The following is a 14,220-nucleotide window of genomic DNA, read 5'->3' on the forward strand; positions in this document are numbered from 1 at the left end:
GCCTAAATGTTGACCAATAAACACTTGCTAAATGGAAAGGGAAAATAGGGGTAGAGATTTTTCAAATAATTTAATTAAAATATATGCATGCAAAGCATCACTTGAATTTAAATGATTGTTGAGCAGGAAGTACATAATTTTGCACCTTCTGAACCAATTGTTTGAAATACTGAACTTTAGGAATCTGGTAAGAGGATAAAACTCATTGTTTATATCAGAAGTTGCATAAATTTCAGCTATTTTTTTTTTTAACTATAAATGATGATTTATTTTGGCCTTAATTTTTCATAGGAGGTAACAAATCTCAAGGACGCCAGACAGCTTTTGATTCAGCAGAAGTTAGAGCTTCAAGGGAAAGTAGATTCTCTGAAGGCAACCCTTGAACAGGAGAAGAAAAACCAGCAAATGCTAAAAGAGCAGATGAAAAAGGAAGAAGATGAGCTAAAGAAAGAATTTATGGAGAAGGAAGCTGAACTGGTCAGTAAGTTAATGGTGGGAGGTGTGGTTGTTTTTTTTTTAATAAATTTATTCATTTATTTATTGATTTATTGGCTGCACTGGGTCTTTGTTACTGCCAGCGGATTAGCTCTAGTTGTGGCGAAGCAGGGGCGACTCTTCATTGCGGTGTGTGGGCTTCTCATAGCTGTGGCTTCTCTTGTTGGGGAGCACGGGTTCTAGGCACCTGGACTTCAGTATTTGTGGCACATGGGCTCAGTAGTTGTGGTGCACAAGCTTAGTTGCTCCACAGTATGTGGGATCTTCCCCGACCAGGGCTCAAACCCGTGTCCTCTGCATTGGCAGGCTGATTCTTAACCACTGTGCCACCAAGGAAGTCCTGGGAGGTGTGTTTTGTAATTGATTTTGTAAATTAATCCAGTAAGAGAGGGTTTTTCTACTTAAAAGTTATGATTCAAATGCTCAGCTAACATTTTAATTTTTAAGACAGAAGATCTGATTTGTTTAAATAGCTGATGTGATTGGAAATATTTTATTCTGTAGTTATATTTTGGTTTATGTAAGTGAAAATTCAATAAAATGTAATTCAAAAAACAAAACACTTTTAGTACCAGAAGAACAAACAAACCTATAACTATGTAGGTTGAGGTAAATGGCATGAATGCTAATCCTGTTAAACTCATTTGTTTGGTCAAACTGAAGGTTGATAAAGGGGAATGGAAACTTCAATTTGGAATTACCATGACCAGCATCTACTTTTCCTTCCCTAACTTGTGCATGCCAAAAGGGAAGCATCTGGCTTTCCTCTGTTGGATTAAGTCCAAATATCCCCAGATAACTTGGCTGCTGAATGTTTTCATTGAAGAATTGCAACTTCAAGTTCACACAGTGATTTGAAGTATTGTTTTTCTGGCAGGTTGATAGAGACAAAAGGATGCATTTGGAATTTCAAAATGCAAATAAGAAAATTGCCAGCTTTGTCTCCAGGACACCTTGCTATCCCTAACTGTGTGTTCTTCCCCTGCTATTGCAGAAAAAAGGAAAATCTCAAAATTGCTTTACTTTAGCTTGATTATATGAAGTCTTTCTGACCATTATTTCAGCATTACAACCTTTAAGCCAGTTCAAATTATACAGATGTTTGTGGAATCAGTTTTATTAGCACCTTTTTCCCTGAAGAAGTAATATTATTTATACTGCCAATATTTAAAATTCAACAACTTGTTTATTTTATATTACTTTTGTAATAGGTTTTCTTACCCACTGTTTTTCCTTTTCTCAGCATTCCAAAATAAAAGAAAAAGAAGTAGGAATGAAGAAGCATGAAGAAAACGAGGCTAAATTTACCATGCAGATTACAGCATTAAATGAAAACTTGGGCACCATAAAGAAGGAGTGGCAGTCCAGTCAACGGAGAGTCAGTGAGCTCGAGAAACAGACGGATGACTTACGGGGTGAAATTGCAGTATTGGAAGCAACAGTTCAGAATAATCAAGATGAAAGGAGAGCATTACTAGAAAGGTGGTTGATGTCTAGTAAAATTAGTTTATTTCCATGATGAGTGATAAAAAGATTGTTGTATTCCATGTTAAAAAAAATAGAAGTCTTGAGAAAAGTGCTCCTGCAGGTATTTAAGTAGCCATTTAAAAACAAACCCTTACAACAATCAGATAGTTGAAATTAATGTATTATGTTTAAAGTTACTTAAGTAGTTCATTATCTGTGTTCAGGGAAGGTCTTTAATGATTTTTTAAAATTAATTATGTTTTTGCAATTTATTCTAGGTGTCTTAAAGGAGAAGGCGAAATAGAAAAGCTTCAAACCAAAGTACTAGAATTGCAAAGAAAGCTGGATAATACAACTGCAGCAGTGCAGGAACTGGGCAGAGAGAATCAGTCCCTTCAAGTAAGTCACCTGGTATATGAGGCAGTTTTTTAGTCTAGAATTTACCTCTTAGTGAAAAGCATACTTTCAACATTAAAAAAAAATCTCATGTATTTAATAATACTTTTGAATGGCTACTCTCTGTGTAGCAGTATTGTAAGTGTTATGGGTAATTGAATATAAGATTTAAAGAACTTATCTGAGAAACGCCAATGATTAGAGGGTCATGTCATTAATGAATTGTCACTATTTGGAAAACTGAAGCACGCAAAGGAATGAATGAGTCCCTATGTGTTAAAGACGTAATCTGATCATGTGCTCAGAGTTCCAAGGAAGGATTGATCCTGAGGGTTAGAATGAATGGGAAATCATCAAAGGTTAGAAATTACCAATGTCTTTGAAGAATAAAACTTGCTTTGCTTTGCTTTATTAATTTATTTATTGTCATTCAGACTTAATTATGTAGCAACTTTTTTTTTTTTAAGATTTATTATTTATTTTATTTTTTGGCTGTGTTGGGTCTTTGCTGCTGCGCACGGGCTTTCTCTAATTGTGGTGAGCAGGGGCTACTCTTCATTGTGGTGCACGGGCTTCTCATTGTGGTGGCTTCTCTTATTGTGCAGCACAGCTTCTAGGTGCGTGCGCTTCAGTTAGTTGCAGTGCGTGGACTCAGTAGTTGTGGCTCTTGGGCTCTAGAGTGCATGCTCGGTAGTTGTGGTGCATGGGCTTAGTTGCTCCATGGCATGTGGGATCTTCCTGGACCATGGGTTGAACCCATGTTCCCTACATTGACAGGTGAATTCTTAACCACTGGGCCACCAGGGAAGCCCCTGTAGCAACTTTTGATAATGGAAGTTGACCAAAGTATTTCTGATTTTTAAAATTTTATCCACTTTAAAACTTGGGCACCAAATTATAAATTATCAATCATTCTTTACAGCATTGAATATTATAATGTATTAACTTTTTTTTTTTTAATAGATCAAACACACACAAGCGTTGAATAGAAAGTGGGCTGAAGACAATGAAGTACAAAACTGTATGGCCTGTGGGAAAGGCTTTTCAGTAACAGTGAGACGGGTAAATGGTTTTGTTATATTGCTGTGGTTCTGGATAAAACAGTGACAGTGTTTTAACCATCAAAATTGTCCTGCATTTGACAGACTTTAAAAGTTTTGCCATTTATTGATTAATTTACAACTACGTAGAATAATTAAATTTCATGCAATCTAATTTCTGGTTAGCATATGTGTTTCAATTTTAGTTTTAAATTCAGTTATTGCCTTCCTATTGAGTTACTTTCTGGGATCATCATTTTCTGAACCAGTGCATCAGTATTAAACTCATATGTTTTAGCCATCACTGGGTTCTCTTAAAGGAAGAAAAAACATTAAAAAAATTATTTTAAATAATGCCCTTATGTGATGTTTCAAGTTTATATTCCTATTGAAGAAATTATGCCTGAAACGTTTTGCAAATAGGAATAGTTTTTCACCTGATAGAAGTGCTCTATTAAGCACTTTATTAAGGCATTTATTAAAAGGTTCTGAGAATTCCAAGATAAATTCCATATTAAATGTTTAATACAGTATCTGATTAAATAGGCAGCATTCAAATTAAGGGATTAAATCAACATTGAAATTTTATATTATTAAATAATATACTATAATCACTTGAAAGTTAATATACCTTCACAGTGCAGTTTGCCATATTCTTGTAGTCTCAATGCTTTTGGTATAGTTTTTATGCTTGAAAATGTTTAATTTTTGTCATTTACAGCATCACTGCAGACAATGTGGAAATATCTTCTGTGCTGAGTGTTCAGCCAAAAATGCCTTAACTCCTTCTTCCAAGAAGCCTGTTCGTGTCTGTGATGCATGTTTCAATGACTTGCAAGGATAATGGGTTATCACAACTTCAGAGTAATATTACACTAACATTAGATTTTTAATAAATGCACTTAATAGAGGTCTTGGACTACTACTATTTGATTTGGACAGTGATTGCAATACTAAACCAAATTAGAATTCGTATATTTTGGAATGTTATCAATAGCAAGTAAAACTCTTCTATTTTTGTGAGACTTGAGCTCATCTTTCATTACGTTTTTCCATTTAACTCCAGAGCAGCTTTCATGCCAAGTTTAGAAGTAGCCAATGAAATGTAAATAAATTTTGGATGGAAAATAGCAATGTATTTTTTTAAATATAATTTCATTGTTCAGGAATGACATGAATACACTTCCATAGCTTACTTCATTCTCCCAAATTTAGTATACAGAAATGTACATGGGTGATGTTACCATATCAGATATGTTGCACAACATTAATTATATTAAATATTCTCATTGTGAAGTCATGCACAGAACTATAAAGCTTTCTTTCTTATACATAGGTCCATAGCTCAGCTGCATTGTTATAAATTTACTACTCGAGTGTTCTGAATACAGATTATGTTTAAATATGTATTAACCATGAATTCAAACATGGTTTTTATTTTAACAATATTGATTAAATTTTCTTGGGTGGATTTTATGAAAACCTGTAAAATTAATTTGCTTATTTTATGGTTATCCTTGGGTTGTATTTTAAAGATTAGGGTTAATTTTTCTTTGTGTCTTTTTCTATCTCATTTTTAAACTCCCACATATTCTTAATTAAGAATCCTACAAAACTTCCCACCCTCACCCCCAGTTGGAAGGTGAATAATAGAAGTTGTATAATGGTCCTTTTCTCTGTTTCTTTTATGTGGGAAGTCTTCTGAGATTAGCCTTCATTTTCTATCCTCATTTTGTCTCTCCAGCATCTTCAGGAATCTGAATTTGCTTTTTTAATGGATCTGCTTTTTTCAAGGTAATTTGGTTTAACCTTCTCAAGCATAGCTTAGCTTCACTGTAATTGTTTTATAATTTTGCATCTTAAAGCTAGTAACCGATATTGCTGTAGTCTTATCTGTGAAAACAAATACAAAATGGTAAGGAGACATTAAATATTCTTCTGCTTTATATTTTCTTCTTACCTAATAGGGAAGAATTTTTTAAAGTTTTGAACTTGACTTAAATTTTAAAAGGTTCTGAATTTGGGGTTCCATATCAACTGTATATGTTTATTTTGCAAAAATAATACTATAAAATTACTGGGTTGGCCAAAAAGTTCATTTGGGTTTTTCCAAAACATCTTATGGAAAAAACCTGAACGAACTTTTTGGCCAACCCCATACCTTGAAAGAACAGTTGGATAAAAAGAGTATCTCTAAAAACAAATGTATTTAGGAATCCCCAAATTATAACCAGAAGTGAAACAGAATGGCTAATTGAGGGTAAAAATTAGGTTATTTGTATGCTGAACGATGGAATAGAACTTTATCATAGTCTTACTAATTTGGAAAATTGGAAGACATCTGAAAAGTCATTAATATTGGTTTATTACTCTTTCTAAGAAGAAATGTAAAGTTACATATTCAGTGCAGTCATTTGGTAATAGGGAAGGATGGGAGCTATTTCATTTACAATAAATAGTTTATAATATACACTTGCCTTCAAATATCATGCTGAAATGAAATTGTTTTTATACTCTTCCTATAATGTATACAAACTAAAAGAGATTGCCATATATTCATTTAATTATTTAAAAAACTCATTTGAGTAGACTCTGTTGTCAGTAGCTACTAAGGACTCTGAGTCCCTGGACTTGGATAAACATATATCCTTGAGCATACAGAATGAAGAAATACAATGGCTCTTTATTAAAAATAATAGTTGGATAATAGAAATTGAGCTAAAATTATGCATTTTCACATAATTCTTTCAAATAGTCTTAAGTCTACGTTTATACATATAAGTAAATTAATAAGCATGTTGGAAAAACATACAGCACCATTGTTTATTATTTTTTATGATAATGACACTTCATGGGAATTCTTCTGTATTAGAATATCTGTTCACTTCATCTCCTAAGGGGGTGCACTGAAGGCCTTTTCCTGTCTTGTCCCCCTGGCCACATACTGACAACAAGATTGTGGGGACAACAAATACAACCATATACATTTGAATGATTTTCTACTTTTCATCTAGCTAATCTCACTTCATAGGCCCCAAATAATTAGGCTACTATATTAGTTAGAAATGAAACAATATTTTGCTATTAATCTCACCGATAAGGTGTTTTGGAAACAAAAATTAAAGGGTTTTCTTTTTCTTTTAATTAAAAAGTCATTTTCTGAGTGCGTATTGGTTCGACATTTTAGATGTCTGTCGGTACTATTTGTCAGTGATTTAAGAGCTGGCACATGTGGAGGTCCAGCTCTCAGCTCTGATGCAAAGCATACTGGCATTACATGTTAGGAAATTCTAAACCCCAGCAGAGAAACATGAGTTAAAATCAAGTCTTGCTGGGTTAGTGTACAGTAAACTATACCTGCAGAATTTTTAGTAGAAAGAAGGCAAAGCTGCTGGTATAGGATTTATTTTGAAGAAAAAAGAGGGAAACAAACACAAAAACCTCAATGCAGTGTATAATTTTGTTCAACTACCTCTTAATGTGGAATTAGCTAGTTTAATAGTTTCCTCACAGTAATGTTAAATAGTAACTGCCAAATTTGTTAGTTCCCCATCTCTCTTGAAAAGGCTGTATGATTATTTTATAGTTTTGGGAACTTTAAAGCCACTTTTTTTTAAACCTTGTATTTGCATAAAGATGTTTAGCTTTTAAGTGGAAAGCAAACTATGATCATATATTTTGATATTCATGACCTATTTGACTCTAGCAGTTTTTTTTTTAAATGCACTTTGGCTATGAAACCATGGATGATTTGATCCATAAGACTGAAATGTGCCATTAATTTACTGTTCCTAGACGTGAGCTTGATGAATGGTATTCTGTAATTATGTAATGTGCCACACATTATTGTCTTAATTGCCCTTTGCCTGAATTTTAATGATTAGCGTTATTGTTTCAAATGTGAATACTGTGCATAAACTTACTAAGTTTATGTAAAACTGTATAAACTAGAGTTGGAAATAGCTAGGTTCTCTCCCTGTAGAAGTAATGAATTTATTGTAACGATGCAGTTATGTATATGACATCCTGTACTTCTTGAACTGGATCATATATTCATAGCTTCTGTAGATACTTTTGCATGAGTATTTTGTTTCATTTTTGGATTCATTGTATTGTTTACTACTTGTGATCATGTAGTTGTGCCTTATTTGTGAGTTTAGCTCAGTAAATACTGTGGTTTCTAAACTCAGTGAGTGGAAGGTTATTGATTATAAATGTAACTGATAAATTACATAACATTTAAATCTGTATAAAGAACAATGGAAGGATCCTTTATTGAATTGTTGCTTTTTAAAAAAAAATATGCTAAAGATATTAAAAGTCATTTCTTTCTAGTAGATATATTCTGTGACTAAATTACTTTGTCTATTTAAAAAAGAGAGATATTGGCCATTTTGCATTAATTTATTTACAGACTTAGAAATTTGCACTTGGATATAGATAATGGGTGTGCCTTATTTATTTTTACTGGGGTATAGTTGCTTTACAATGTTGTGTTAGTTTCTGCTGTACAGCAAAGTGAATCAGCTATATGTATACATATATTACCTTTTTGGATTTCCTTCCCATTTAGGTTACCACAAAGCATTGAATAGAGCTCCCTGTGCTATACAGTAGGTTCTCATTAGTTATCTATTTTATACATAGTATCAACGTGTATATGTCAATCCCACAACTGGTGTGCTTTAATGTTCAACTTAGAATAGTAATTAGCAATTAAGTTCATATTTCAAGAGAAATTACTAATGCTATTTTGCTTCAGACAGCCCCTTTTCATTTCATGCATTATTGTGGAGAATTAACAAAACTAAAAAATATTAAACAATATTAATCTCTTCTTTCATTGTACATTTAAATTTAATACCCAGGTGACCACTTAAATATACTTTTCTGAAGGCTCAGTGTACCATTGTGTTTTTACTGTTTTTTCCTCTGGGAAAGGTTCCAGAAGTGATTTTTCATTTTACTCTAATGTGCTTCCCTCTGAAGAGAATAATGTGCATATCCTCAAGCACTTTAGATATATTCTTTTGTGAACTTTATAGAATTTCACTTTAAATACACAGCATATTCTTTTAAAATTTATTTTATTGTGGTAAGAGAAGTTAACATGAGATCTACCCTCTTGACAACTCTTATAAGTTGTACAGTATGGCAGATTCCCCCAAGGTTACTCACTTTGCTTAACTGAAACTTTATGCCCATTGGTTAGTAACTCCCCATTTCTCCCTACTCCCTGCCTCTGGTGACTACCATTCCACTCACTGACTCTATGAATTTGAGTATTTTAGAAATCTCACATAAGTGAAATCATGCAGTATTTGTCTTTCTGTGACTGACTGACTTATTTCCCTTAACATAATGTCCTCAAGGTACATCTATGTTGTTGCATATTGCAGAATTTCCTTTTTCAAGGCTGAATAGAATTCCATTGTATGTACATACCAGAGTTTCTCTATCCACTTATCTGTTGGTGAACATTAAAGTTTTTTTTCCCACATCTTGGCTATTGTGACTAGTGCTGCAGTGAACATAGAAGTGCTAATATTTCTTTGTATGTAGCATATGCTAAAGCTGTTTACATCTTAACTAAATTTACATGTTAATTTAGTCTTTTTCTCCCTTTAATGAGATTTAAGGGAGAAACTAGTTTTTATTCATATATGTTTACTGGACTCATGGAACTAAAAGGAATCTTGAGAGATCACCTAGTCCTAGTTCACTGCCCTTTTCCTAGGCTGGCTGATGTCTAGAAATCCTTGCAAGATGATTGTTAATTTTTTCTGAAAAAATACATATTTTTCATCTTTAAGAACTCACTTGGAATTTGTTCTCCTGTATTTTTGCCTTTTTTCTCATTTATTCTTAAGCAATAGTCTTCTATTCAGAGCCTATATAGAGGAAGTGACCCTCCATTCTAATAATGCTTGGCCCTTGAAAAAGAGCTGTTATGCTGCACTTGTCCCTACTGCCTGGTTTACATGGAGAAATCTGCATTTTTCTCAAAGAATTAACTGTGCACATGACTTCCCTAAGCATCATCCTCTCTATCCCATTCTCTAGCTTAAGGAGATCAGTTAAGGTATCATTTATCTTGCAGTTCAAGTTGATAAATTTACTACTTCCATTTTGGAAACTGCAAAAGGTACCATATCTGAAATTGAAATTTGTGGATTTCCATTTGATATAATCTGACTATAAGAACTAGTTCCTTACATGAAGTTAATAGTATATTCCACCATGACAGTAATTCAAGCTGCCTTTCTTGATAATTCTAATGATGCTTCAAGCTCTGCCAAATAAGATGAAGTGACTGTACTGTGCTAACACACACACACACACACACACACACACACACACATTCAAAACCAGAAAGAAGTTTTATGACAAACTCCATCGTTCTTCAAAAAGTGAGATTTAGAGAAAGATATCCTACTATTTCTATGAAATCTCCCAAGTAAAACTGTTAACTGGTGAAAATGGAACAGATGTTTGCTTTTTCTTCCTTAAAACAATGGAATTTACTCTTTGGGATTTTCTCCAAGTTAAGTGTATTATAAAGTATACCTGAGATGAGTAAACTGTTGGGGACTAGGAATTTAAGAACTGCTACTAAGATGGAGACCTTATTATTCACTGCTTAATGTTAAAAGAGCAGTCAGACTTTGTATGAGGTAGGACTGTAAAGCAGTAAGACATTTATAAGGCATGTAGGAAACTTGGTTTCATTTCAGGTATACACAAAGTAAGATGCTAGAATTCACATCAGATACAAGCAGTGGGCATTGTCTTCCTCTTGACACTGCATTTACCTGATCATTCACCCTTTACAAATTATAACAGCATCATACTTCCCTCGCCCCTCATGCAAGCCTGACTGAAGCATTATAAGGTAGTCTGGATATCAGCACGTATACACTTACCAAGAAATTCCTTAGGGTTCAAATTTGTTGCAGCCATTATTACTCTTCCCTGAGGAATTTCCTAGCTCAAATTCTGGAACTTCTTTAAAACATACATTTTCTTCTAGCTCATCACTAGGTAAGTGTTACAATTTGAATGAAAGAATACCTTAATCCCTAATGTCTAAAAAAGGTGTGCCACTTGTTTTAGGTCCCTAAATTTCTGAAGATTCTGCAGGCAAAGTGAATGAGGACATTTTCTTGGTTTCCTGACTCTTGGTGAAGCAAGAAATTGCTGCTGTTATTTGTGCCATCCATGTTTTCTGTTAAAAAAGAAAGAAAAAAAATATATATATATAGAAGAGAGAAAATGTTAAACTGACAAATTTCTCACATATTTGGATTACTATTTTCTTTTGTATTTGTTGACTTGCTCTTTAAAACTGAAGACTGATGAAACATTTGCCTGTTTCCCATTTTCTTCCTTAAACATATTATAAATATCTCTAATCACACATGAAGATGCAAATGGATTAGATGAGTATGGTATGCAAGTTGGATAAACAATTGTGAGTAATCAAGAAACCATAATGGTCAATGATGACTAGTTACAAAGATGAGTACTGAGAATATAAGTAGTTTGAAAATTAAGAACTACTATCTCCACAAAAAGTGGAAATTCAATCAGTGGCATAACCTCAAAAACAGACTGAGGGAGGAAATTGAGTCTCTGAAAGTAATGTAGTCTTCCATTAATTGTCTGGCCACATTACTGCCCTGATAAAAGCCTACCAGAGGAAAGACGCAAAGGCAAACTTCTAAGATAGAGAAACCAAAGTCAGATAGGCAGCTGCTCTTCAGCTACATAGCTGTAAAAACAATGGCATATTTTCAAAGAGTGAAGGGAAGACTTGACACAGTTCATTACTGCAGGAACCCCTCACTTAAGCTGGCACCATACTGTTTGCATACTGGGGCTTTGGAAATTGGAATATCTTAAAAGTCAAGCATGCAACCCAAAGCAGTTCTTCCCCCATTTCCTACAGACCTCCCAGAAGTCGGAGGCAGCTCTTGAGCTTCTACCACAAGAGAAAGCGAGGGAGGCTGTGTCAACACTGGGGGTGTGAGAAAATAGTCAGTTCTGAGGTTTCTGAGCCTGATATGGTCTAGATATTCATATCCTTCCCCTCCTCCCAACTTCCGCCCTTTCCAAAGCAAGAGAGGCATATGCACAAAGCTTTCCTTAATGAGCCTGGGGTGAGATTTTTTCCTTATTCCAAGTCTGAAGACTCAAAACCTACAAAATTGAAATACATACCTTGATGTTTTCTGTTTGGGCTTGTAATAAGAATGCTGCTATACACTGTCGATATCTGTTTTCATGTTGTATGAGGAAAGCATTTCTCAGCCCAAAGACTAGAAAAAAGATCAAAGACAAAAAGCCAAACCAATTAATATGAAATCCACAGTTCCTCAGTACAAGAACCTGGATTTTTGTTTTTTTTAGTTGACATAAACTTCCCACACTCATCAATAAAGAATCTGATTCCAAGACCAAGACTTCACTGCTATGTCCAAAGAAAGCCCACCCACTTAAATACGAAAACCTTTTTTGTTCCTTAATCAACAACTTCCAGGGCTTGATAAAATGCATTTATGGCTTAAGTGATGGAAAATGTGTTCCTCCCCAAGGAAGAAGCTTAACATATTAGGTAGATTTGGGGTGTATAAAATATAGATAATACAAACATGAAAAATAATATAATCTTTGACCCCCACTACTCCTTTTAAAAATGTTTCATTTATTTTTGTACTTAAAGTCACATCAAAACAAGGGTTAAATGAATTAGGATGTGACAAAAATACAAAACCACCTGAATGCTTCACAGCAGTCCAAGAAAAGCCAAAAAAATGGACTTAAATAAAATCCAACATCCACCAAATTATGTGAAATGTAAAACAAAACAAAAAAATGTTGGCATGGTTTCTGTGTTTGAAAAGAAACAGTCTGTTCTGTCATTTCCTAGCTGGTCTCTTAAAGAAATGACAGGAGATACTGGGAGAACAGATTTTCCTTTCTTTATACAGCTGGAGCTCTTAAAATGAAAGCTTCTTCCTTGAATTATTTATACAGCACCAGGAATAAAATTCCGCAGCCTATATGTTCTTTCTACAGTCAGTTTATGTTTAGGAAGAAACAATCAAACCAGGGCTGGCTCCAGGTCATAAGTACTTCAGGGAGGAGGGGGAGGAGGAGAACACTGACTCTTTCTGGCTGATCATTAAGCTGATGCTTGTTCACAGTCATTATTTCTGTTCCTTGAAGTTTGTGGGTTTAATTCAGACTCGAGGCAAGTTGGGCCTCATTTCAGAATCAAGCAAATGTGACACATTTTCTCAACTGCAAGAACTACTTCACTATTACAAATTGTAATAGTCTAAACCTCTTAATTCCTAAATTCTACCACAACAAAGCCTGTCAAGGTCACTGAAATTCTGTCCAGCTTCTCTGTGGTGAGAGGACTTAAAACCTATTAAAATGACTTTCTGGAAAAAAAGATCTGGCTATGTTTGTTTTACTCCCTGATTTTTCTCCTTATAAATTCCCTGTAGCAAGTGAGGCTTTAAAGCTGATATCAGGTTGTTGTTCTTGGCTGGATTTTAGAATCCATTTTCCTCAAAATTATAGCTGTAGTTCTCAGTTATTTAAGGTATCCCTCATCTGTTTGGTTTGTAATATGCAACTAAGGACTTAATAAACAAAAGGACCTGGTATGGCTACGCTTATAAAATAAGGAGATAATAAATGGTCAGGAATAGCCCATTTCTCCCTGATTTTCTAATATAATAGTTAACAACTAATAGCTGACATCATTTATTAAGCACTTTACTATGTCCTGGACACAGTGCTATGTATTTTTTTCCTTTTTTGTGTCATTTAAACGACACAGCAACTGTACAAGATAGATCAACTAACCGTGAATAACCTAAATAATCTTGAGAAAGATGAGCTGGAGGAATCAGACTCCCTGACTTCAGACTCTAATGCAAAGCTGCAGTAGTCAAAACAGTATGGCACCAGCACAAAAACAGACACACAAATCAATGAAAAAGGATGGAAAGCCCAGAAATAAATCCAGGCACCTATGGTCAATCTATGGCAAAGGAGGCAAGAATATACAATGGGGGAAAGACAGTCTCTTCATTGCTGGGAAACTGGACAGCTATTGTAAAAGAATGAAATTAAAACATTCTCTAACACCATATACAAAAACCAGCTCAAAATGGATTAAAAACCTAAAAGTAAGACCAGATACTATAAAACTCCTAGAGGAAAACATAAGCAGAACACTCTGATATAAATCACAGCAATATTTCTTTGGATCCATCTCCTAGAGTAATGGAAACAAAAGCAAAAATAAACAAATGGGACCTAATTAAACTTAAAAGCTTTGCACAGCAAAGGAAAACATAAACAAAGCAAAAAGACAATCTACAGGGAGAAAATATTTGCAAATGATGTGACCGACAAGGGATTAATTCCCCAAATATACAAACAGCTTATACACCTCAATATCAAAAATACAACCCAACCAAAAAATGGGCAGAAGACCCAAACATACATTTTTCCCAAAGAAGACATACAGATGGCCAAGAGGCACATGAAAAGATGCTCAACATCAATAATTATTAGAGAAATGCAAATCAAAATGACCACCTCACACTGGTCAGAATGGCCATAGTCAAAAAATCTAAAAGTAATAAATGCTGGAGAGGGTGTGGAGAAAAGGGAGTCCTCCTACACTGTTGGTGGGGATGTAAATTGGTGCAACTACTATGGAGAACAGTATGGCAGTTCCTTAAGAAACTAAAAATATAATTACTTTATGATCCAGCAATCCTACTTCTGGGCATATATC

At 34.3% G+C, this 14,220-nt stretch overlaps 2 protein-coding genes across 9 annotated transcripts in view; one reads left to right on the forward strand and one right to left on the reverse strand.

The window, feature by feature from the left end:
* Nucleotides 1–10,715, forward strand: part of EEA1 (early endosome antigen 1) — a 119,803-nt gene extending 109,088 nt beyond the window's left edge. For 2 of the 8 annotated variants that reach the window (XM_057740566.1, XM_057740567.1), the window contains 5 exons: nucleotides 292–477; nucleotides 1,739–1,977; nucleotides 2,241–2,361; nucleotides 3,322–3,420; nucleotides 4,120–9,325. In XM_057740566.1, coding sequence (XP_057596549.1) covers nucleotides 292–477; nucleotides 1,739–1,977; nucleotides 2,241–2,361; nucleotides 3,322–3,420; nucleotides 4,120–4,242 — 768 coding nt within the window. In that variant the 3' untranslated portion in view covers nucleotides 4,243–9,325. Of the gene's footprint in view, nucleotides 1–291; nucleotides 478–1,738; nucleotides 1,978–2,240; nucleotides 2,362–3,321; nucleotides 3,421–4,119; nucleotides 9,328–10,511 lie in introns of those variants that run through there. The other 6 variants (XR_009054574.1, XR_009054575.1, XR_009054573.1 and 3 more) reach the window with 6 other exon arrangements.
* PLEKHG7 (pleckstrin homology and RhoGEF domain containing G7) overlaps nucleotides 10,516–14,220 on the reverse strand; it is a 76,869-nt gene continuing 73,164 nt past the window's right edge. The window contains exons 16-17 of the mRNA XM_057743347.1: nucleotides 11,619–11,716; nucleotides 10,516–10,623 (exon numbers count right to left, since the gene is read on the reverse strand). Of these exons, the coding sequence (XP_057599330.1) occupies nucleotides 10,516–10,623; nucleotides 11,619–11,716 (206 nt within the window). The remainder of the gene's footprint in view (nucleotides 10,624–11,618; nucleotides 11,717–14,220) is intronic.

Source organism: Hippopotamus amphibius, chromosome 7, assembly GCF_030028045.1.
Source record: "Hippopotamus amphibius kiboko isolate mHipAmp2 chromosome 7, mHipAmp2.hap2, whole genome shotgun sequence".
NCBI lineage: Eukaryota > Metazoa > Chordata > Mammalia > Artiodactyla > Hippopotamidae > Hippopotamus > Hippopotamus amphibius.